Source organism: Scomber japonicus, chromosome 6 (genome assembly GCF_027409825.1).
Source record: "Scomber japonicus isolate fScoJap1 chromosome 6, fScoJap1.pri, whole genome shotgun sequence".
NCBI classification, from domain to species: domain Eukaryota; kingdom Metazoa; phylum Chordata; class Actinopteri; order Scombriformes; family Scombridae; genus Scomber; species Scomber japonicus.
The window spans coordinates 1,508,267-1,532,574 of NC_070583.1; the positions used below are offsets into that span (position 1 = coordinate 1,508,267).

The 24,308-nt window shown below is 40.6% G+C and overlaps 1 protein-coding gene across 1 annotated transcript in view; it reads left to right on the forward strand.

The window, feature by feature from the left end:
- The window catches only part of fat3a (FAT atypical cadherin 3a), a 194,875-nt gene that overhangs the window by 115,942 nt on the left and 54,625 nt on the right, over positions 1-24,308 (forward strand). The window contains exons 6-12 of the mRNA XM_053320639.1: positions 2,397-2,607; positions 4,664-4,732; positions 11,002-11,141; positions 14,171-14,446; positions 17,337-17,547; positions 17,669-20,403; positions 20,515-21,886. Coding sequence (XP_053176614.1) covers positions 2,397-2,607; positions 4,664-4,732; positions 11,002-11,141; positions 14,171-14,446; positions 17,337-17,547; positions 17,669-20,403; positions 20,515-21,886 — 5,014 coding nt within the window. The remainder of the gene's footprint in view (positions 1-2,396; positions 2,608-4,663; positions 4,733-11,001; positions 11,142-14,170; positions 14,447-17,336; positions 17,548-17,668; positions 20,404-20,514; positions 21,887-24,308) is intronic.

Consider the following 24,308-nt stretch of genomic DNA (forward strand, 5'->3'; position numbering starts at 1 on the left):
CACCTTTGCCTGACTTGCCTGTGTACCTGTACAGTGAAAATGTATGGTTATATGAAAAGTGAATTAGTTATCTATCTGTCTACACAGACAAGTTTAAACCCTGGTTCCTTTATACAGCCACACAATCAGCTAATCACAGCATATGATTGTGTGGGAATGTCAGATTGTCAGTTTCAGAAAGATAGACATTTTCAGACATCATTCCAACAACCATGTTCTGAAAACTGTGTGTGGGTGGAGGTTTCAGAAGCTATCGCACCAACAAGAAATTCAGAATGAGTCAGGGACCCGTTTAATTCACCTTAACTATAATCTTTCTAGCACCTCAACCATACTGCGGCTGTCAAACACAAGAGTTGTAGATGGCAATTATGGATCTTAAAAGATATTGAAAATAGCTCTCGTAAGCAGGGGCACCACCTTTGTAAGAAGGAAAAGATTTTTACTTAATTGGTTGTTTGATTAGCCAATTAATAAATCAATAAATCATAATAATAAATAAATCAATACATTTCTGAATCAGTCAAATATCTAAAGTTCATGGCTCTACGGTTCAATAGATCCCCTGTATCACTTCAAAGAATAGACATACACCATTGATTGAGTTTTATGGATTTTATTAACTACACACTACTAATAAATGATGTATAAATAAATAATGATACAATGCAATATTAATTCAACCGATTATTACTCGATATAGCGACCTGAATGAAAGATGATGGTGAATTATGAATTTAAATGAAAAATATGTAATTATGTGGAAACTAAGAAAACTTGTAAGTTTGACTGAGTTTTACTTTTAAAGAAAATCTGAATTACTCGATCTGAGATCAACCCTTGATTAATGCAATATTTGGATCCTACTTTCATCGATGGAGGGTCTCAGCTGTCCGTCCTTCAGAACCACGCGTACGCACACCAAGTGGAAGATCTCAGAGAGCATCGCAGGTCTGGGCGGGGTGAGGATGGTCCGGGTCGGCTGGCCTTCTGTCAGACTGCCTGGTCCGGTGGTTGTCTGCTGGCAGACTTTGTCCCTGTCGGTTATGATGAATCGTAGGGTTGACAGACATTTGTCTGCCCAAAAAGCTCTCGCAGGTTGAAGAAAGATGGAGGAAAAGTCAAATTTAACTAGTTCACTGTTTAATAACTTTCTGGAGAGATCTCAGCGTTGGCCACACGTCAAAATCATCAAAAATGTTAAAAACAGGCTGAATGCAAAACTTAATGACGTGTTTACTTAAAGAGCCTTTTCTCTGTACGTTGCTGGTGAAAGTTACAAGATTACAAAACTTACGAAAACTTAGATAAAGAATAACTAAAGATTAAGTTAACAATGTGTGAGGTGAAGAAAAAAGATGGACAAAGCAAAACCTGAAACAACGCAAAGACCGTTTCAGATGGGCAAAAGCCCTTTCAGGTGGGTGCAAAGCCCTGTTCAGGTCAGCAAAGCCGGTTTCAGATGGGTGCAGCTGGTTTTTGTCCATGGGGAGGGCTGGTGTGTCAGCCAATCAGATTCATCACAGCTACTCTGAGGATCTAATTTCCAGCTTTTTTTTTACCATGAAACTTTTCATCATCATCATCATCATCATCGTTCATTCAGTATTTAATCCTGATTATAAAATGCATACCATAATTTATTAACACAGAACACAGGATGTATTATTCTGGCATTGATATGACATCAGCTTGCTTCATCAAGCTGCCATTCATTAAAACCTGAAGAGGATTAATATGATCAAGCATAACACATAGTTATTCTACTTATTCCATGATAGATAATTGATTATCACCAAAATGTAAGCATAACATCAATATAACACTTTCTCACATTAAGTAAACATTCTCATACCAACATTTGTGTTGATTAAAGGAGATATTATAATCACAGTTCTTCAAATACACATTTATCTATGATCGCTGTAATAGCTGTTACAGTGGAGGTTTAGGTAACTGATAATCATATAAGTAATTGGTATTGTTTAAACCATACTTTTTACTAAGATGTTCTTATTTAAGTTTTTAACACTAATTTTCTCACTTTCATGCTCTGTGTGGTTTCAGGAGACACAGAGGGGGAAAAGTCAGGAATGTGTCTTTTAGTTTATGATCGCGGTCTGTGTGACTCTAATCTGATGGAAGAAGTCTCTCCGATAAATTATGACGTCCGAAAGAGACACCAAAATCTGTCTTTCGTTACTTTTATGTAGGTCTTGTCACTCTTGGTTGCTCCATGGAATGTTAATGGATCTTTGTTTGTCCAAGAGACAGACCCTGTCAGTCTCTATATCAAACCTGGTCCAATTTACTCATCTGAGTAAAGGTGACTCTGACCAGATGATGTTCTGAGCCATACTGATGCTGTGTCCGCTACACTCTGCTCCTCTCTTCAGATCAAAGCAACAGATAACGGTCGTCCTCAGAAGTCCTCCACGGCTCGCCTCCATATTGAGTGGATCCGTCAACCGCCTCCCTCAACTGTGCCGCTGCTATTTGATGAACCTTTCTACAATTTCACCGTCATGGAGAATGACAAGGTGGCTGAGATCGTGGGAGTGGTCTCCATGCAGCAGAGCTCTGCCCCCTTGTGGTTTGATATCACAGGTAAAAAAAAAAAAACTGCTGGTGAGGATGGTCGCCTGTCAGCGAGTGGAAGACTTTGTGTGGTGTGAGGTAGGATGTGACCAGGCTCATGTGCATGACGTGTGTTGGGCTGACAGTGTCAATATGTGTTGGTGTGTGTTGGTGTATATGAGGTGCAGCTTAGGTACTGTGGGCTTGCTGCATGATTTGTTATGCTCTGCCCATCCCAGTCACCTTGGCAACAGCTTCTCCAGCTGCCAGGTCTGTCTGCCCTGTAGGAGCAAAGATAACAAAACTTTAGCCAGTCTATAGAGAAAAATACAGTTTGTCTATAGACTCTATAGACTATGCACAAATTGTATTTTGAATTTTGAATAAAAGTATCTTTGTATGATTGTCATCCTGAAACTCTTTTTTTAATGCTAGCATAACATCCCTCTATAAGTGGGAAATTCCCAACATGGCTCACTTAAATCCCTTTGATTCATCAAAGTTCACTTTCACACACTTGAAAGGCTTAACAAGATTATGTCATGCTCAGCACACTAAGCTCAATTTATACGCATTATGTGCAGTGATGTTTCTAGTGTGCTAAAAGTGATTTAATAATTCTAATCATCAGCACTTTTGATTCTAATTCTAATAGTTTTTAATGACCTTTAATACTATATGTGCACTGACAGTTCACCAGCCATGATGCATGCACTGTGAGCTCCAGTTAGCCCAAGATAGATGGACAGCAGAGCCCAGGAAGAACTGCACTTTCCACAACGCACCATCCATCCTTCCTTTTGTTGTCACTGAGTTGAGTAGTGACAGTCAGTGTGTATCCAGATGGAGATACCTTCTGCCTTGTGCTTCTGGCTCCCCATAACTCTGTCCATGTCTCCCTTTCTTTCGCTTCTCTTTCTCAACATCTCTCTCTCTCTCTCTCTCTCTCTCTCTCTCTCTCTCTCTCTCTCTCTCTCTCTCTCTCTCTCTGTCTCTGCAGGCATTTTCGTCATAAATTTCTTACTGGGTGCACACATCCTTTCTCTGGAATAACCACTATCTATTTTCTTTTTATAAACCTATATTAATTAGACATTAAAATTCAAGTGGTTCATGTTTCTAATTAGTAGAAGTGGAAAAAATGTATACAATGTTATTGAATCTATTATCCTAGACTAGGTCAAAGTAACATAACATATGAAATATAAATGTATATATAAATATCTATTCATGCATGCAAAATATAATCAGGCCCTAATAATATGGATTATATGAATAAATGAATAAATAACTGATGGTTATTTGTGATTAATTAGATATATGCATGTAACACATACAGTTTGTAAATAATGTAATTTACATTTACAGACAATACAATTCTAGAAACAGAAAAATAAGTCGACTTGAATATTGTTGAAAGACATCAGAGTATGAGTATTAAATTACATCAACACAATAGGTGAAGCAAAACTACAGCACTGTAGCTCGTAATCTTTTAAATGTACCTCAAATTATATTACAAGATAAAGCAATAAATTACTGACAATTATGCCAGTCCTTATACCTAAGTGACTGCATAGGTTGTCTTCCTGTCTCGACCTTTGGTTCAAAAGAACAGTCTTCACCAATTACAAATACAACAAAAACAAACACAAAGGGAAAAAAAGAAGAAGCCATACTGATGATACCTTTATTTCAGTTATCAATTATTCTGTTGAGATCTTACAATAAGAAAGATCTCTGTCTCGTGATTGTGAAACAATTATTTTGGATGTTTTTCACGAGAAAATATTTTCTGTCAGCAGCTTTAATTAAGTATCAGTATCAGTGTAGCAATGCTGAAACAAAATAGATAGCCATGCTCCTGAGAAATTATTGATATAATAATGCTAATAACACATGCTTTACTTAAAAATCAATGTAATCATTGAAAAGTAGATTCCATCCCATGTATAAATAGGTTCAGTATCTATCTCTGTCTCATCATATCATCCTCCTGTCCTCCTGTCCTCCTCCCTTGGGCCTGTGTGTCCTACCTGTCTCACCCTCTCTCTCCTCTCTCTCCTCAATGCTTCGTGCCTGGAAGGTTCCAGGTCTTTTCGTGAGATGTTCTATATTCTGCAGGGTGCTTGTGGCAGGAACTGTTCCTCAGAAGGTATCTCGCTTCCAATTTCCACTTCTGCTCTTTGCTGTCTATTCTTCACTCCCTTTCCTTTCTTTTCCTCTTCTTGTCCTTTTCCTGTTTTTTTTTTTCATTGGCGTTCATTGTCCACCCCTGTGCTTCTCATCAGTGCTACTCACATCTTCCTTGTGATTGGTTGCTTGGTCGTTGTTGACTGAGGGGAAAACCACTCAAAAGCTCAGGCTGAGTGGATGTTTGTATTTGTTTGTGTTTATCCTGTTTCAATGTGTGTGTGTGTGTGTGTGTGTGTGTGTGTGTGTGTGTGTGTGTGTGTGTGTGTGTGTGTGTGTATATGTGTTTCACATGGTTAATTTAAGGGATGAAGGTTTGGTAAAAAGGTATCACAACCATTTTGGCTGCTCCCATGGCAACAACCCTCTCGTTACCTCGGTGACAGCTCTGTCTAATGACCTGCTGTTAGCAGCACCTGTACACACGATCCTTATGGAATTAATGCATGTAGCACTTTTCACAGGCAGATTCACCCATGCACACAAACCTCCCACTGTCTGCTGACCCATTATCTAAACTAATGGCTGCACTAAGCTGTAGGGCAATAGGTTTGGGACTGAAGAAGCATAATCAGTATGAGCAACCAGCACCAACACCCAGCCTGAAGTGTACAAAGCTCATCCCTCAATTATCAGCAGACAATGCTTAAAACCAGGCCCTCACAACTCCCAGGTGCTAGCATGCTACACCTTCACCAAGCAAGTGACAAGTGACAATTTGAACTATGTGAATATATATATCATTGATGACATTATCTCCAGCTTGACCATGTGTAACATTCAAGTGCTACTTAAACATTAATGTAACTCTTATAGTGATAAAAAATAATATAGAATAATAATATACTATTCAGAGAAGTCTCCATTATGAGTACTCAATAGTGAGTGCTCCAAGTGTCCATAATGAGCACAGTCCGCTGAAGATGAATACTTCTATACATTTACTTCAGGTTTTAAATACAGTGCTTTGACTTGCTTCAATTAAGTGTCTGAATAGTTTTTACACCATTTGTTTCTCTCTTATCAGTCCATGTTATTGGTCTTTATGACTCGACTTTTCCATGGCCATGGAATATACTCAGTTCTGATTGGCTGGCAGAAGAGAGAAGAAAAAAGTCACGTTTCTATTTTCGTCGGCAGTGTGTCCATACCCAGCTCTGTTATTACCCTGCATCATATTTCTTCTGTCTCTCTGCTTCCTGTCACTAACATAGCAGTGCAGTGTAAGGTGAGACATCACCATCTTCTGTGGCAAGACAAAACTGTCCAGTTGAGCTAATGAGCATAAACTCAGCTTTAGAAAAGCAGTGGAAAGTAATTTTAGAGAAGAGCAGAGGGTTGGATTCTCTCTCTCTGTAATTTGGTGTTGGCCAAAGACTCTTTCCGGCCTCAGTGGAAATCTTGCCAAACCCTCTTCTTCCACATGTCCTAAATGAGGATGATTATGTTGGATGGCAGACATGGCTGTTTGAACCTGCCTGTGATCACAGTATGGTTTAGCATGTTTTTCTCTCATTATCTGATCATTAATATGTCAGCTAAGCCCAGGTTACAGAACGTACTGCGAGGCACAGGCAATGCCATCCCTGCGCAGCTCCTGTAACCACACCTTCAGAACCTAAATGACACATTCGACTCCTGTAGTCCAGTACTAACTGTACAGTTCAGCTGTGAATATATTACACTGTGCAGACAAGCATGCAACATTCTGCTTGCAGTGGAATTCACTATTTGATCTGATATACTATATATATATAGTCTATCATACTATATACAGTATATGATAGACTATCTGATCCTCTAGAAGTAATGTGATAAAGGCCATATTTTATAGGTTAGATTTCATCTTAATGAAATCATATTAAAAAGATGTGCCAAGTTTTGAAATACAATATAGCTCATTTTAGACGTATTAGGGATTGACTAACCGCTGAGGATATACCTGAATGCAATGATTTGATGTATATCCGGACACTTCACAAACAAGCCCTTAAAGTCTTAGACATACACATTTTCTCTCGTGAAGTTGAAATATTGATTTTTAAATAAGTAGTCTTGTCATCATTAATATCACATTCTAATTATCTATTTTTGTATGTGTGTATTTTGATATCTATATTCTGTTATATGTTTATTACTATGAGGTGAGGGTGTGTGTGTGTGTGTGTGTGTGTGTGTGTGTGTGTGTGTGTGTGTGTGTGTGTGCTGTGTGCTTTGAGTGGTGTTGGGTTTAACTCTGTGTTCTGGTGAATCTGGTACAGGTACAGAGCATCTTTTCTCTTTTTTGAGATTAATGTTTTTTGTACATGGTCCCTGACATAAATAAATAAAACATGCATCTGTTGGTCCTGGTACCAAGGGCAGGAACAACTGAGTTAGTATGAGTGGCTGATGGAAGATATGAGCAGTAGCTAATATTGGGGGAGCAAAACTAACGGTTGCCTGTTTCACTGTGGACTAAACTTAGTTTAACAGGTTATTACTCATGGATTAGGACCACCTTTTAGGATAGGGTGACCATATTTTGATTTCCAAAAAAGAGGACACCCGGCCTGGCCAAGAGATAGCTTACTTAAATGATACTCGCAGTTTACTCAAAGATTCCTTATAATTTTAATATATTTAAAGTTTATATGTATGGATAGAATATTTTTGTTATATTACAAAATAATATCTCTCAAAGACAGAAATTCAGATAGGCTTCTCAGAGGTTACTGAACTTTCTTTATTATGCCTCAATTGTAAAATATATATATATATATCTGGAATAAAATAATGATAGAAATAATGTCTCTTCTGTGTTAGAAAAATCAGCTTGTAAAATAATAGTCTTAGTTACTTCAACAAACAAAAAACAAAATCTTTAGTTATCTTCTTCATCCTCCATGTCTACCCATCCATATTTTGCTGTAGAGCTGATGTGTATGTTTCTCTGTGTCCATATGAGCTATGAGGTCCCCGGCACCTTTATTGGACACAGACACACATGTGCCAGCTTTGCACACGGTGCACTCAGCCTCCCATATGTCCCGATCAGGTCGGTAAACTGGGAAATTTCGCACACTGCACACGTGAAGGCTCATTCTCACAGTAATGGCGCTTTTCCACTATCCAGTTCCAGTGCGATTCGACTCGACCCGACTTGACTCTTTTTTTTTTGCATTTCCATCAGGGATATTACCTGGTACATGGTACCTTTTTAGTACCTGCTCTGCTGAGTTTCCAAGCGAGCCGAGCCGATACTAAATGTGACGTCAACAGACTGCTGCCAGCAGTATGTGTACAGCATCATTGACACTCCTCCGTGCTCTGATTGGTTGTTTTTATTTGTGAGTGGTGGATTCTTGCAAATCATTTTACGAGAGACAGTGGATTATGTCACAGTTTATCTGTATCTTATTTTACTGTCAGATCATAATGATAATTTTTGCAAATATAACACAAAAATAGAGACTGCAGCTTTAATAGTCAGAGGAACAGAATAAGTCATTTTCAAGTTTACAACTTCAGTCCAGTGTATTATTCATTTTGTCTAGGCACTAAATAGACAAGTGCAAATTGATTACACTATTGATCTGGGGATCCAAGTGTTCATCCACAAGAAGCCTCATCTCTAAGCAGTGGCAATGTAATAGATCAGTTGAGGAGTGTGTTTTTACAGCAGAGCTATTTCACTGCAATTACTGCAATCAAAGAGATGAGTCCAAATATCAGTGAAGTTGTAGGGTGCTGGGTTGTTCTTTACATTGGCTCTACAAACAGATGAGCAGAAGACATAAAGGGACATCTTGCTGGTCACACACATATTCACATACAAACAATAACAACAAATACTACTACTACTAATGATAATAATAACAGTCAATAAGCCTGGGTTTAGTATTGAGGGGCTGTGGTCTTAGCTGCTACTGTGTTGAGTTTGGTGATTTATTAGACAGAGACACTGCCAGGGAATCTGGCAACACACACACACACACACACACACACACACACACACACACACATACCCAACATTGACATCCACACAGACAGATAGTGATGCATGCCCCTACTGTAACACACACAATTCCCAACTTCTATCTGCTCCCAGTCCAGCTGAGATTAAATTACACATTTTAGATGTGTTTCTTTGTGTTTTCATGGCATTCAGGCTGAACACTAACATCTTTCTGACACTCAGTGGGAGTAACTGCAGTGACTTGGAGTGGCTGTGGCTCAGTTGGTAGATCCACTAATCAGAATGTCACCTGTTCGATTACCAGCTCCTCCAGTCTGACACCAAATTGCTCCCAATGGCTGCACCAGTGGTGTGTGAGTGTGTTAGTGCATTAGTTAAAGACTGTGTAACGTGAATTCAGACATTTTCTTCTAAACACATAAAATAGGTCATAAATGTATTTCTAAAAAAGGTGTAAAAAGCATTTCAACCATTTAGATTTGAATTGTGGAGCTAGGCTTCACAAACTGTATTCCAAGATTTCTGTGTTCAGGATTTAGCGTTACATAACGCGGCACTGATTAGCATAAACCCACCCCTGCTGCTGTAGAGGTATAAATACATTCAGCGCACACTACTACTACTACAGTCTACAATTAGCCAGTTAGCTGAGTTAGCTGCCGAGCTAGCTGCCAAGCTGACAGCCGAGTTAGCCGCTGAGCTAGTAGCCGAGTTAGCCGCCGAGCTAGCAGCCGAGTTAGCGGCTGAGTTAGCAGCAGAAAGCTCTCAGACATAGCGTCCATGTTTCTGGTAGAGGTGGTGACTTTGATTGACAGGTGACACTTGGTAGGGGGCGGGGTTTCAGCGGACTTGGCGGGCACTCCCACAGCGTTTGGTAGCAGAGAAGAAGGCTGACTTTTACAAAACTTTGAAGCCTAATTTCATATATTTGGCGATTTTTTTAATCATTCAAATTTGGCAGGGTGGTTAACAACACACTTTTCTGTGGTATGTCAAACACATATTTATTCTTACTTTACACAGACTTTAAGATCCTGATGAGCAGATTGGCACCTTGCATGACAGCCTCTACTACCAATGTGTGAATGGGTGAATGTGGACATAGATCGTAAACACGATTAGAGTAGTCGAAAGAGAAGAAAGGTGCCTTGACTATGACTGTATCTGGACTGCTAATATGCAGCACCTGGTGGTTATTGGTGCACTCTGAAGCTAGTGCTGAAATCAGTTGGATAAAATACAAGTTCTCCATATTTGCTGTTGCAGGACAACTTTAACACAGTGGTAACCATGACACATGAAACAAGTAACATCAGTGCTCAGCTCTCACTGGATACTTATTTTCTCATCTTGCTTACTGAGTTGAGAAAAGTTCAGAACTGCTGGTGGAAACAATTAACCTTCCATCCATTTGGATTGAAATATATTTGTGCTGCTGAGTGGAGTTAAGTCAAGTTGAGTCAAGCATGATTGGTTGTCAGCAGATGGTTGCTCCTTCACTGTTTTATTTTTTCTTGATAAAAGGTAAAAAATTACCCATATTATGTTACATTATTAACGCTCATGTCAGCAAGTCTCACCACACATACAGTTTCAATACAGGAGTTTGAAGATGAAAGATCTGTGCTTTGAAATGCAACACACACAGTTTACGGTTGGGTTTCAAATCATTATCTGTGAGCTGGCAGGAGATTCTGTGTTTGGGGCACATATAGGAGGGTATCACCAGGTCAAACACACATAAACAAATATGTTTCAAATCCATTTAACACACATACAGTGCAATCTGTAATAGGAACATGCACACGCGCACACACCACACAGACTTTGGTTGTGTGTTGTTGGGGTGCTGCTTGCATGGCCAGTGCTCGTGCTTCATTGTGTTGCTGTGATCGTATGCTTTTTACTTTTGGTTTGCAGAGTGTGTGCAGCTTGTGTGTGTGTGTGTGAGACAGAGAGAGAAGCTGATCCCTGTCAGCCGCCATCCCTCCCCCCTTTACACCGTCACACACTCACAGCCACACCAAGACAAATCAATGAAGGGTGTGTGTGTGTGTGTGTGTGTGTGTGTGTGTGAAGCAGTGGTCTCCAGTCATGCGCTGTTCAGTTCATCTGATCACTGTAGCAACACATTTCACTGACTGAGATTATACTAGTTGTGTGTGTGTGTGTGTGTGCGTGCACGCGTTTATATATTCATCAGTTGTGTGTGTCCAGTGTATGTCTGTATAATTGACACCTTCCTTCTGTCTGACATTCCTCCTGTGGAGCAGGTGGGAACAGTGACAGTGTGTTTGACGCAGAGAAGGCTGTGGGAACCCTCATCATCGCCAAGCCTCTGGATGCTGAGCAGCGCTCCTTTTACAACCTGACGGTGCAGGCCACAGATGGCACCAACACGGCATACACACAGGTATCACATGATATTTATTTCACTAACCTTCAATTGTGAGGTGGTTTAGAATTTTACCTTCTAACTTCTTTTGGATCAGTTGAAATAGTTGATGCACCAGATGCTATGTTGTTGCTCCAGTGAATTAATAGAGGTTGGCAATAGGGAAAAAAGAGGAAAATGCAGTATGATCCTGTGTAACCAACACATTTTCCAATGTTCCATGTCACTGTAAGTGATAAGTACTCTTGGAAGATGGAGATACTCAAATCATTTTCTAAGACAGAAAGACTTTTTCTTGACTGGAGTAAATTTATTCTATTTTTCAGGGTGTTTCAGTGGTCCTGGGTTTGAAGCAGGGACTTGATTTTCTTGTTTGTTTCCTCCCACACCAAATGCATGTCATGTATTTAGGTCAAATTATACTTTCCACATCCACATCATCTGCCCATTTCTTCAAGGCTCGATGTCAGCCCAAAATGTATGTGCAGACTCAACACACAAAACCATACTTCACATGTGAACATGTCTATCTATGCAGACAAATAATAGTATAAAAACAACTGCATGTAGATGTTTTTTTGTAGTTTGAAGATAATGTACATGAAATTTTGTGCCTGTAATACATTTTAAGATAAGTCATAATAAGGAAAACAATGAGAATGTCAGATTCAGTCCCTACCCACTTGAAATGAACAAGGACACAGAGAGTATTCTCACATGCTCCATTCCAACTCACATTGGTAAAACGTGGCTCCAACAGGCACAGGCACAGTTTTAAGGTCTTTGTCACAAATAAGGAACTCACTCTTCAAACTGGAAAAATGTAACAGGAACATTTGACTGATATTTGTCAATGTGATTGAACAGTATTTGATTCAACCCAAGACCCAAGATTTATTGAACTTTTCTCTGGAGTTAGTCTGACTCTCATGAGTTTTGAATGTGTCATTAACTTGGTTTTGTCCCCAAAACCCAGAATATGGCTGTCCACTGCTTCCAGATACTAAATGTACATAATAGATGTGCTAAAATTCTAAAACTAAGAATCATCAGCAGTTTTGTGATGTGGCTTCCTTCACTAGATTTCCAATGCATCTTTTTCTCTATTTTTACCACAGCCTTTTTGATTCATACAGAATTAAAAATACTGTTTTATATAACATGTGACATGAATCACACCACATCACCATCAATTTGCTGCAGTTGTGTTTCTTGATTTACTCAAAAATATAAAACAACTACTTAGATTTGATATGATCTCATATGAGGTCTAGTGTTGTGGTGCTATGAGTGGAATAATGATAAAGATAGGATATGATAGAACAGCTTAAGATACTTTTATGTCTGTCCTTTGTCATCCTTGTATGCCTCCTTTCCTCGCAACAGCTTGCCCATCACTTTGCCCAGACCTATTTCCTCTCACTCCTGGCAATGCCAGTTTTTGTCTGTACAGGCTGCACCAAACCCTTTTATCCCCTGCTCAGCTCCACACTGTAGCAATAACTTGTATCTTGCAGCCCTGGCCTCCAGCCCTGACACCTCATTTGAACCAGGGTTGGCATCCTGCCACCTTTGCCTGGAAACTCTACCGTAAACAGACAGCAACTTGAGGTAAGATCGGGCCTAAAAAATCCAGCCCGACCCGACCCAGGCCCGCGGGTATTAAAGCCCGATCAATTAACTTGATTTGCAGGCCCGAGCCCGAAAAAAACAGACATTTTATATTTTATTTGTGAGGACTCAGGAGGAGGAGGAAAGGGAGGGGATGCGTCAGTCAGAGCCGGACAGAGCACTGCTCCGGGAAAAGGGACTGGTTGCGATTTGTGTGATCCCATTTGTGACGATGCCTGTGCATAATGATAACAAATTAAAGCCTGTCTTTTGTAACGAATTCTCCCAGTTAAACAAGACTGTAAGATGCATATTCTCTGACAAGGAGAGGAACAGCAGCAGGAGCAGGTCTCTGGGCTTCATTGTAGATCACAAGGAAGGGCATCTGAGATACACGGGGTAAAGCCTCCAGAGCGCAGCAGGTTCACTATAGTCTTCGTTAATAAAGGCGGAAACAAACAGACTTTAAAAATCCTCCCCTGGAGACTGCGCGCACGGATGAATCCATTCATACATGTTTCTGGACCAGCTGCTTTTAGTATACATAATACATAAATATATATTTATTAAAAAAAAGCTAGCGAGAGAGAAGCCCGGCCCGACCCGACCCGAACGTAATAATTGACATTTTGGGCCCGGGCTTAAGATCTTACCTCTAACAGCAACACTAACACTTTATAATAAGTAAAATACTTCTACGAAGGTCAGTGAAATCAGAAAAAATAAGTTATTGACCTGAGTATGTTGTGAACACTTTTGTTGTTTTTTAACAGCATTAGGACCATGATCAAGTGTAATTGATGAACATCCCTCTCAACCCCACTTATCCACTTTGGCACAAGAAGTCATTTATATGACCATTATTGACTTTCTTCTCATTGGTTTTCCTTCCCATAATTCAGTCTACTTTCATTTCCAGCCTTTCTGTCTCTTCTGTCTGCCTCTCTGCTTGTCTGTCTCTCATCTTGTGTTTTCCTGACTCATGCTGGGCCTGATCCACCAGTCATCTGTGACTCAGTAACTTTCCATGAGTCATGACACTTACCAACCACAAACACACCACATGGTATCTCTGCAGTCCGCACAATGACACATTCCATCGAGTTCATTATTGTTCAACATATGTTCTGTTACACAATTCCATTAACTCATTAATTCATTCATTATTAGTCAGTACAGCACCTGCTATGAGGCATTTTGTCACACATTTATACGTCAAAGCTCATCAAAGTCAAATGGAATATATGACTTTGCCTCTGCAAGTGAATCCACAGATCACAGAAATTTCCCTGAATTAAATAGATTTTAGTCTGAAATGTTCTTGTTATGAACACAGGTGAGACTGAGCTCATTAGTTGTACATCTGTTGTTCCTGACAATTGATTCCCTAGCCATGTCTCCTAAATACTACTATTTTATTCTCCTTCATGATCCAGGTTCACATCACTGTTTTGGACAACAACGACAATGCTCCCATCTTCTCCCAGCCAACCTATGATGTAACCATTTCTGAGGACACACCACCTGACACAGAGGTGGTCCAGGTTTTGGCATCTGACCGTGACGAGCATCACCGGCTGACTTACTCTTTACAGAGCTCCATAGACCCCAGCAGCATGCGTTTGTTCCGCATCCACCCCTCCCTGGGCACTATCTACACTTCCCAGAGGCTAGACCATGAGGCCTGTGCCCAGCACATCCTCACCGTCATGGTAAGATGTACTTTGGTCAAGACCTACTGGTGATGAAAAGTTACAACATCCCTTTGGCATATTCTGCCTCTTTGAACACACTAATTGTCATTGTATTCCTACTTTTAATCTCAGAGCTGGTTTGTAACTATAAGTGTTTACAGGCAGTGCAGTTTTTCTTTTTGTTGTGTATTGTTGTGTTAATAACACTACAGTCATTCGTCAAGGTTATTCATTCTCCCAGATTATAAAATCCTGTTGATGGTTTCTAGACTGGCAAGAGCAACTGGCAATTAAAGCTGCAAATTATAATTACCATATTTTTCGGATTATAAGTCGCAGTTTTTTTCATAGTTTGGCCGGAGGTGCGACTTATACTCTGGAGCGACTTATGTGTGAAATTATTAACACATTACCGTAAAATATCAAATAATAGCCGGGGCTATTATTTATCTCATTCACGTAAGAGACTAGGCGTGTATTTGAATCCAGGGTATTTGGGACAGGCGATTAATTACTTTGTCGCAAAAAAAACCTTGTCCAGCAATACTAGTGAAATAGGGTCTACATTCTACAACGTAGTTTTATTTATTTATTTATGTTATTCAAGTATGGCTTTGCATTGTTAAAACATCATGCGAAACACACGCATGGGAATTTGGTCTTTACACACCATACGCAGACCTACCCGGTAGTTGCCCGAATTAAGGGTTCAGCTTCGGGACAAAAAAAATTATTTCTTTCTATGTGAGGCAAAAGTCAAGAACAAAAACGTGTTGAAAAATGGGCAGAAATTACGAAGTAAACGAAACAATTGTAAGATAATTCACAAGACAAATCACAAGTTTTAAATCAGTCATCACTTTTTTCAGTAGTCCAGACAATAGCCTCTTGTTCTGACAAGTGTTGAAGCTCCGTTTTCTGCTTCTTCCACTCCCTCACCCTTATGGGGTCCACAGAAAAATGGCTCGCGGCCGCTTTTCCACTATTCTCCTCCGCATATTTCACAACGGAAATCTTAAATTTTATATCATAATTTTTATTCTTTCGCTGCGCCATGATCAAAGTCATTATCAAAGAGAAATGCGACTTATACTCCAGTGCGACTTATATATGTTTTTTTCCTTCTTTATTATGCATTTTTGGCTGGTGAGATTTATACTCCAGAGCGATTTATAATCCGAAAAATACGGTAGATGTTATACTGGATAATACAGGTGTAACAATAAAAAAATTACTGACATAACTTTTTTTGTTTTTACAAAATAGTCTAACCTGTCCGTATCTGAAGTTAATGTATCTGCTTTGAGAGCAATAAAGTTTAAGCTTTAGGCTGTCTTTTTCTTTGACTTTCTACTGTTGATTTTCTTCAGTGATTTTTCACCAGTGAAAGTTGCGTATTTTCTAAAAAATATTCAAACAGTACAAAAAGGTTAGAAGTCTCTCACCAAGCAATACAAAGATCAAGAGGTGTTTTCAGTTACCAAGCAAAGCTCTGTCAAGAAACTTCAATAATCAAAGACACAGGTCAAATATATGTAGCTATTATACTGTCATTGGTTACTGGCCTTGAGTGGTCAGAACCAGAGAGACCAGTAAAACATTTTTCAGGAGGATAATAGAAATGTTTCTGAATTATAGAAACAAGGAGAAATTCATTCACAGAAGTGGCTGACAGTGATTTACAGCAAGTTCTAATGTGATGATGTTTTTGTGTTTGTCATACTTTGGACAGTGATTTCACTGGACACATTACAATTTCACAGACTCATGGAATTTTTAGTTCGATTTGTGATTAAAATTAATGAGCATATATTTTCCATTGGATTGGCAGAGCCTGTGAGTTTATGATGATCAATCAATCAAGTAATCTCAAGGCACTTTACACATAGAGCAGGTCTAGACTGTACTCTTTAAGTTTAATTTAAAGAGACCCAACATTCCCACATGAGTAAACACTTGACAACAGTGACAAGGAAAACCCTTTTAACGGGAAGAAACCTCAGACAAAACCAGGCTCGAAGTGGGCGGCCATCTGCCATGACAGGTTGGGGTTGAGAGAAGAGGGGGGCGGGGTAAGAGAGAGAAGCACATTGAGAAAATAATCAACATTGAAGTTAGTAAGACCTGGCAGGAGGATAACGGATCCAGGGCTTGAATCTGTCATCTAGACATCTACAATCCAGGTTATCTGTGAGACGAGAAAGCACAGAGAACTCCGGGGAAGGATTATACCAAATATAACTCCTAGCTTCCTTACAGTGGTGCTGGAGGCCAGAGTAATGCCATCCAGAGTAGTTATATCATTAGATAATGTGTTTCTAAGGTGTTTGGGGCCACAATAATTTTTTTTTCTGAGTTTAGTAGCAGGAAGTTGCAGGTCATCCAGGCCTTTATGTCCTTAATGCATGTTTGTAGTTTAGTTAACTGGTTGGATTCATCTGGCTTTATTGAAAGATATAGTTGAGTATTGTCTGCATAAATACAAACATTTATTGAGTGTTTCTGAATAATATTACCTAAAGGAAGCATATATAAGGAGAATAGTATTGATCCCAGCACTGAACCCTGAGGAACTCTACCTTTTGTTTGCATGGAGGATTTATCATTAACATGTACAAACTGAAATCTATCTGATAGATGAGACTTAAACCAGTTTAATGTAGTTCCTTTAATACCAGGTAAATGTTCAAGTCTCTGTAACATGATTTGATGATTATTGGTGATGACCATTAAGGTTGATGATATTGATGAGGAGGATTTCAATACTTGTAGTCACAAAAGCCATTACATTGTGATATTTAAATGTTTTCAAAGACTCAAATTCATCCCCTCTTTTCTTATACTGAAGAGATCAAACTTGTCAGCTCCAACATTGACAATAACCTTTTAACTTTTTTTCTCTCGACAGGTTAAGGACCAAGAGTTCCCCTACAGAAAGAACCTGGCTCGTGTGCTGGTAGAAGTACAAGATATAAACGACCACGTACCCATCTTTACCAGTGCACTGTATGAAGGCTCAGTCTATGAGTCAGCGGCAGTGGGATCAGCTGTAGTCCAGGTCACCGCCCTGGACAAAGACAAAGGCGAGAACGCAGAACTACACTACTTAATTGAAGCAGGTGGGCACCCTTGACAACTAAATGCTTACTCTTCTGTTTAAATGTTTATTCCCTTTAGGTAATTGCCCATAAAATATTGACTAAATTGATAACTTTTTTATGTTTCTTTTTTATTTTCCAGGAAACACTGGAAATGCATTCTATATTGAGCCAGTTTTGGGTATCATCACTGTTGCACGTGACCTGGACTTGTCCAGCATAGGCCATTATGTACTCACTGTCAGAGTCACAGATAATGGCTCCCCTCTCCTATCCACCACTACCATTGTGCGTATTGCTGTCACCCTCTCTGACAACGCCAGTCCAAAGTTCCCCCAGCCTGAGTACCAAGCTGACGTCACAGAGAATGCAGTGGTTGGGACCTCCGTCACAACAGTCACTGCAGTCAGCCAGTCCACCCTCACTTATGATATTAAGCAGGGCAACGCTGATCGTGTATTCCAGATTAATCAATACAGTGGCGTGATTACAACTCAAAAGCCTCTAGACTACGAGACAACAGCATCTTACACCCTCATAGTCCAGGCTACCAACATGGCTGGCATGGCCTCCAATGCTACCCTTATGATCCAGGTAACAGATCAAAATGACAACCCACCAGTGTTTCAGCAGCTTCATTATCATGGTAGCATCAGCGAGGCTGCACCAGTCAACAGTGTGGTCTTAAACTCAGATAACTCACCTCTAGTAATCAAGGCCACTGATGCTGACCGCAACCAGAATGCCCTATTAGTATACCAGATTGTTGAGGACACTGCAAAAGCGTTCTTTACAGTGGACTCAGGGACTGGCTCCATCAGAACCATTGCTAATCTAGACCATGAGACATTTGCTACCTTCCACTTCCATGTACATGTGAGGGACAATGGCAGACCACAGTTGACAGCAGACAGTCCAACTGAAGTCACAATACAAGTGATTGACACAAATGATTCACCACCTTGCTTCACCCAGAATGCCTATGAAACAGTACTGCTTCTTCCCACATATGTGGGAGTAGAAGCTCTGCAGGTTTCAGCCATAGACCCTGACAAAGATGTCCCCACAGAGCTTACCTACTCTCTAACTGATGGAGCACTGGGGCATTTTGCCATTAAACTTTCTAATGGTGTCATAATTGTCAAAAATAACAACTTTTCCAAGGAACGTTTCCGTTTCAGCGTCAAAGTCTCAGATGGGAAATTTTCCAGCACAGCTCTGGTGACCATTCTTGTACGAGAAGCTCTAGACTCTGGTCTCAGCTTCACCCATAGCCTTTACTCATCCTCTGTTCAAGAGAATGTATCAAATATCACCAAAGTGGCTGTAGTCAATGCTGTGGGAAACCGTCTTAATGAACCCTTGAAGTATACCTTATTGAATGCTGGTACACGCTTTAAAATGCGTCCAACTTCTGGTGTGATCCAAACCACGGGTATACCCTTTGACCGTGAGGAGCAGGAGTTCTATGAACTGGTTGTTGAGGCAAGAAGGGAGCATGATCGTCTGCATGTGGCTAGAGTTATGGTTAGAGTCCAGGTGGAGGACATCAATGATAATGCCCCTGTGTTTGTTGGACTGCCTTATTACGCAGCTGTCCAAGTAGAAGCTGAACCTGGGTCACCCATTTTTAGGGTCATGTCAGTAGATGGTGACAAAGAGATTAATGGAGAGGTGTCTTATTATCTCAAGGATGACCATGGTCACTTTGAGATTAACCGTCAAACAGGCAGTCTCAGCCTCAAGAGGCCCTTTGAGTCTGACTTGTCCAATATGGAATACCAGATGGTGATATATGCCAGAGATGGTGGTTTTCCACCTCTCTCCTCTACTATTGAGTTCCCCATCACTGTAGTCAACAAAGCCATGCCCGTTTTTGACAAATCATTTTATTCTGTTTCAGTAAATGAGGATGTGGCTGTGCACACACCTATCCTTGGCATCAATGCAACTAGTCCAGAAGGTCAGAATATCATCTACACTATTGTTGATGGAGATCTCTCTCTACAGTTTGACATTGGTTTTGATACTGGAGTCATAAGTGTCATCCACTGCTTGGACTATGAAGTAGCATCGTCTTACCACCTGACCATCAGAGCAACAGACTATTTGACTGGTGCCCGTGCTGAGGTTGATGTAGATGTGTTTATTCAGGATGTAAATGACAACCTACCTATCTTCCAGAAAATGTCCTACAGGGTAGTTTTGTCTGAAACAGCCATGATTGGAACTCCAGCTCTTCAGGTTATTGCCACTGACAAAGACTCAGAGAAAAACTGTGTTGTCCGTTACCAGATCTTCTCAGATGCACATAACAGCACAGACTACTTTCACATTGATAGTAGCAGTGGACTAATCTTGACTGCACGTATGCTAGACCATGAACTAGTCCAGAAGTATGACTTCATCGTCAGGGCTACTGACAATGGCTTCCCACCATTGAGTAGTGAAGTGTCAGTCATAGTTGTGGTGAATGACATGAATGACAATCCTCCCATTTTTAATCAGCTGCTCTATGAAGCATATGTAAGTGAGTTAGCACCAAGGGGTCACTTTGTAACCTGTGTCCAAGCCTCGGATGCTGATAGCTCGGATTTTGACAAGCTGGAATACAGAATTTTGTCAGGGAATGAAAGGATGAACTTTGTGATGGACAAGAAGACAGGAATCATCACACTGTCCACCGGTGGCCACCGGAAACAAAGAATGGAGCCTATCTACAGCCTTAATGTTTCAGTGTCTGATGGGGTTTTCACCAGTACTGCACAAGTGCATGTTAAGGTGTTGGGGGCCAACCTGTATAGTCCAGTGTTTGGGCAGAATACATATGAGGCAGAGCTGAGAGAGAATGTTGCTGTGGGAACCAAAGTTATACAGGTATGTGCTGTTGAGATTTATTGAGTGACCTCAATAATGTGTTACTTTAATTATAAAGTACATACTTATTACGTGTTTGTTTTGCCTGATTGATGTTTTTATTCATTCCAGGTGAAGGCAACTGATGCAGACCCTGGAGTGTTCGGTCACATCACTTATTCCTTTGTTAATGATGTGGGCAAGGACCAGTTTAGCATTGACACAAATGGTCAAATCATCACAGTGGAAAAGCTTGATCGTGAGGATCCCACCAATAAGGACATAATTCTGACAGTGGCAGCCCAGGACTCAGGTGGACGTGTTTCTTACTGTACTGTACAGGTTACCCTTTTAGATGATAATGATAATGTACCACGTTTCCATGCCACAGAATACAGAGCATCAGTCAAATCTGATGTGGCTAAGGGTTTTTTGGTGACGCAGATTCAGGCTTATGATCCTGATGATGGCACTAATGCCAGAGTGATGTATTCACTCTACAGTGAGGCACATGTCCCTGTGGTAGACATTTTGGAGATAGACCCTGACAATGGCTGGATGGTGACTAAAGGCAGCTTCAGCCACTTGAGGAATTCAGTGTTATCTTTTTTTGTGAAAGCTGTTGATGGAGGCAATCCAGTTCGCCACTCTCTAGTGTCTGTCTACATCCATGTTCTTTCTCCAGATGCCTTCATTCCGTCTTTCAGCCAACATCAGTACTTATTTAGTATCCAAGAAGACACCCCCATAGGATCAGCCATAGGGACAATACGCCTCAACACTATTCCTGGATATGTCTCACGCACTGCTAACTTTGCCCTGGTTAATGGAGAGACTGGAGCAAACAACCAAGATGTGGTGTTTGTGATGGAAAAAGATACAGGTGTGATCAAACTTGATAAGCCCTTGGACCATGAGATTATCAAAGGTTACCACTTCAAAGTCACTGCCACTGTACAACAGGCTAAACTGGATTCTGTGACTTCTATTGATGTTGAGGTCAAAGTTTTGGATCTAAATGATAACAAACCAACCTTTGAGGCCAACTCCTATGAAGCCACAGTCATGGAGGGAATGCCAATTGGAACCAGAATCATTCAAGTCCAAGCTCTAGATCTGGACTCAGGGGCCAATGGCCAGGTAACATACAGTTTGGGGGCATTCATTCAGTCAGAAGGGGATTCAGACACTCTTATAGGCACCTTCAGCATCGATAGCAACACAGGTTGGATCTCTACCCACAAGGACCTAAACCATGAATCCAATCCATCCTACACATTCACAGTGGTAGCCTCAGACCTTGGCGAAACCGTATCTCTTTCTAGTACCACCACTGTGACAGTGGCGGTATCAGACATCAATGATAATCCTCCCAGGTTCCTGGAGCAAAATTACTTTGGGTCAGTTCAGGAGAGTGACCCACCTGGCGAGGTCGTGGCTGTGCTGAACACCAGAGACGATGACAGCTCTGCTGTTAACCGACAAGTCAGCTACCACATCACTGGTGAGTGCTATGTTTTTGGATGCTATTGTATTGAAACATATTGAAAGTGCCAGAAAATATATATGTTGATATGGGAGGATTATGTGATGTTCATTGTGTTGTATATACTCGCTTTTTAGAATATCTGTGCATGGTTAGTTAGGTTATGTCAAGCTAACTGCTGTTATGTATGCTTATGAGTGGGAAACTAAAATTTAGTGATGGTCAGACTTCTGTAAAGCTCTTTGATTGGATATGAACAGACATGGTAGATCCTCATTCAACACTTCCACAACTTCAATTTCCCCCTCACTACATAAAGGGCACACTTGAAATTCAGACTGACAGACAGACAGACAGACAGACAGACAGACAGAGTAGGCTATTTTGGCCAATCTGTCGGCTGTCAATCTACCATGGTGTATATTTTTGTGTTTTACTCAAGATGCAGCAGTCCTCAGACTTACAGATGAAGCCATTTCAAAGTTCCCGTGTTTCCTTGATGGCTCCTTGACTGGTCCTTGACCGGTCCTTGGCTGGCCGATAATGGAAGCAGGGGGATAATGTGATCCCCCCAGCGATGACGTGGTCAATGAGGCCCCGACTGGAAACGCCCCTAAGTTGCCTGAGTGAAAACCAGCTGCAATGCCTCATTTGTCCACGGGGAGGAGCAGTGTGTTTAGACCGGTTTAGACCCACTGCTCATAGAAAAGATAAGGCTGTCCAACGATTAAAAAAATTAACTGGATTCATCACGTTACAACCCTGTGATTGAACCTGATTAAAATACGAGGCTAAATATTATATACACTAATATTACTTGTTTTACTTCTATTCTTCTGTACAAAGTAGCCTAATGAAGGGTAAAATATAGTTAATCCATTAGAAAGTACGGATGCAATTGAAGCTGCCGTACATCTGACAGGACACCGTCTGTCACAGGAAACACTCGCGGACACTTAACAATTTCTCTGACTGATCACTGATCACTGTCACTGTCAAACCAAGAAATAGCCCATGAGACAAACCCAGTCTACTGATTTAAAACAGGACGCGCTATTTAATACGTAGTGTTAATATTATATGGGTTCCCAATCCGACCATTTTTTTGTGTATTATTTTATCATTATTAAGGCAAAATAACTCAATTTATGTCCATCAACATTATAATGAATAGGCTATAGGCTTAATATTAGTTTGCATACAGCGTGCTGCGTGGACTTCATTACATCTGCTGCACCGCTGCTACCACAATTATGAAATGCTAAGTTTATACAGTCTGTGACTGTGACCCTCATAAAAGTAATATTTTACAAATCTGCATTATATAAACTAATGAAATTCGTTAAAGCAAGTCATTTGGTGACTTCTAAGTCATTCAGTTAAACTAAGTCTGTTCAGCTGCTGCTGGAGAGGCTGCGAGCGTGAATGAAATCAAGTATCTGTAGTAGGTTACTGCATGATTCAGCCATGACTCAGAAGAACATGCTCGTACTTTTTAATCATAGTGCGTTGTGTTAATTGATCGGCTGTGTTGTGTGTTACCGGCGCAGCACGCGTTATGTTTTCGCTCAACGTTTGTGTCGGAGGCAACCGTGCTTGAGTACACTTCGGTTTTGAGGTAATGTGAGTGCGGGCCAGCTGGGGACGGGGGGGATTCGCTTTGAAAGACAAGCACTGTAACCATCCCCCTCAACCCATCACCTTCGAGCTGGACACCTCCCCCACCGAAAATCAAGGTCAAGACACTGTTTGTGCCCCCACTATATCCAGCACATATGCTACTGTATGTGTGGTTGAGTCTAATTACGTTGAGTTTTACATCTTTTCTAAGTGAGTGAGGGGTGTAGTTGTAGATGTGTGTAGTGCCCCCACTCTGTCCAGCATGTATGTGTGGTTGAGTTTTCAGTTTTACACCAATAGTTAATTAACTAGTTAGTTACTGTAATAATAATAACGAATCTGAATTTAAACTCAATTTGTCTGACTTATATTTATCTTTTTCATATAATTAATGCTCATTAAACTCTGTCTGGCCCATATCTGTCGCGGCATCTGAGCGCTCTTTCTCAGCCTTGCGCAGGCTGAAAACCTGGCTGCGCAGCACCATGACGCGGGAGAGATTTGACTATTATGAAAGCTAACAGTGACCCCTCTCAGAAAATAGTTCCGACGTCCAGGAACACTATTCTGATTCTGAATCTCTGTGCGTGATTTGTGTGACAATGGAACCAAATAGCCCATAAAGCCCAAACAAAAGGTCGAGCAATGATAATGCTAATAAGGTGGATGGGCTTACCTGGCTTAAAGCACTGAATAGACCAGGGTTGGCTGGCACAAATGCGCTGTATAATTGCACATAATCAAATATAGTGGTCCATTTTTGTCATTTCGTATTATTTATCTGAGCCTAAAAGTAAAATACGAAAAGGCTTCTTTTTTT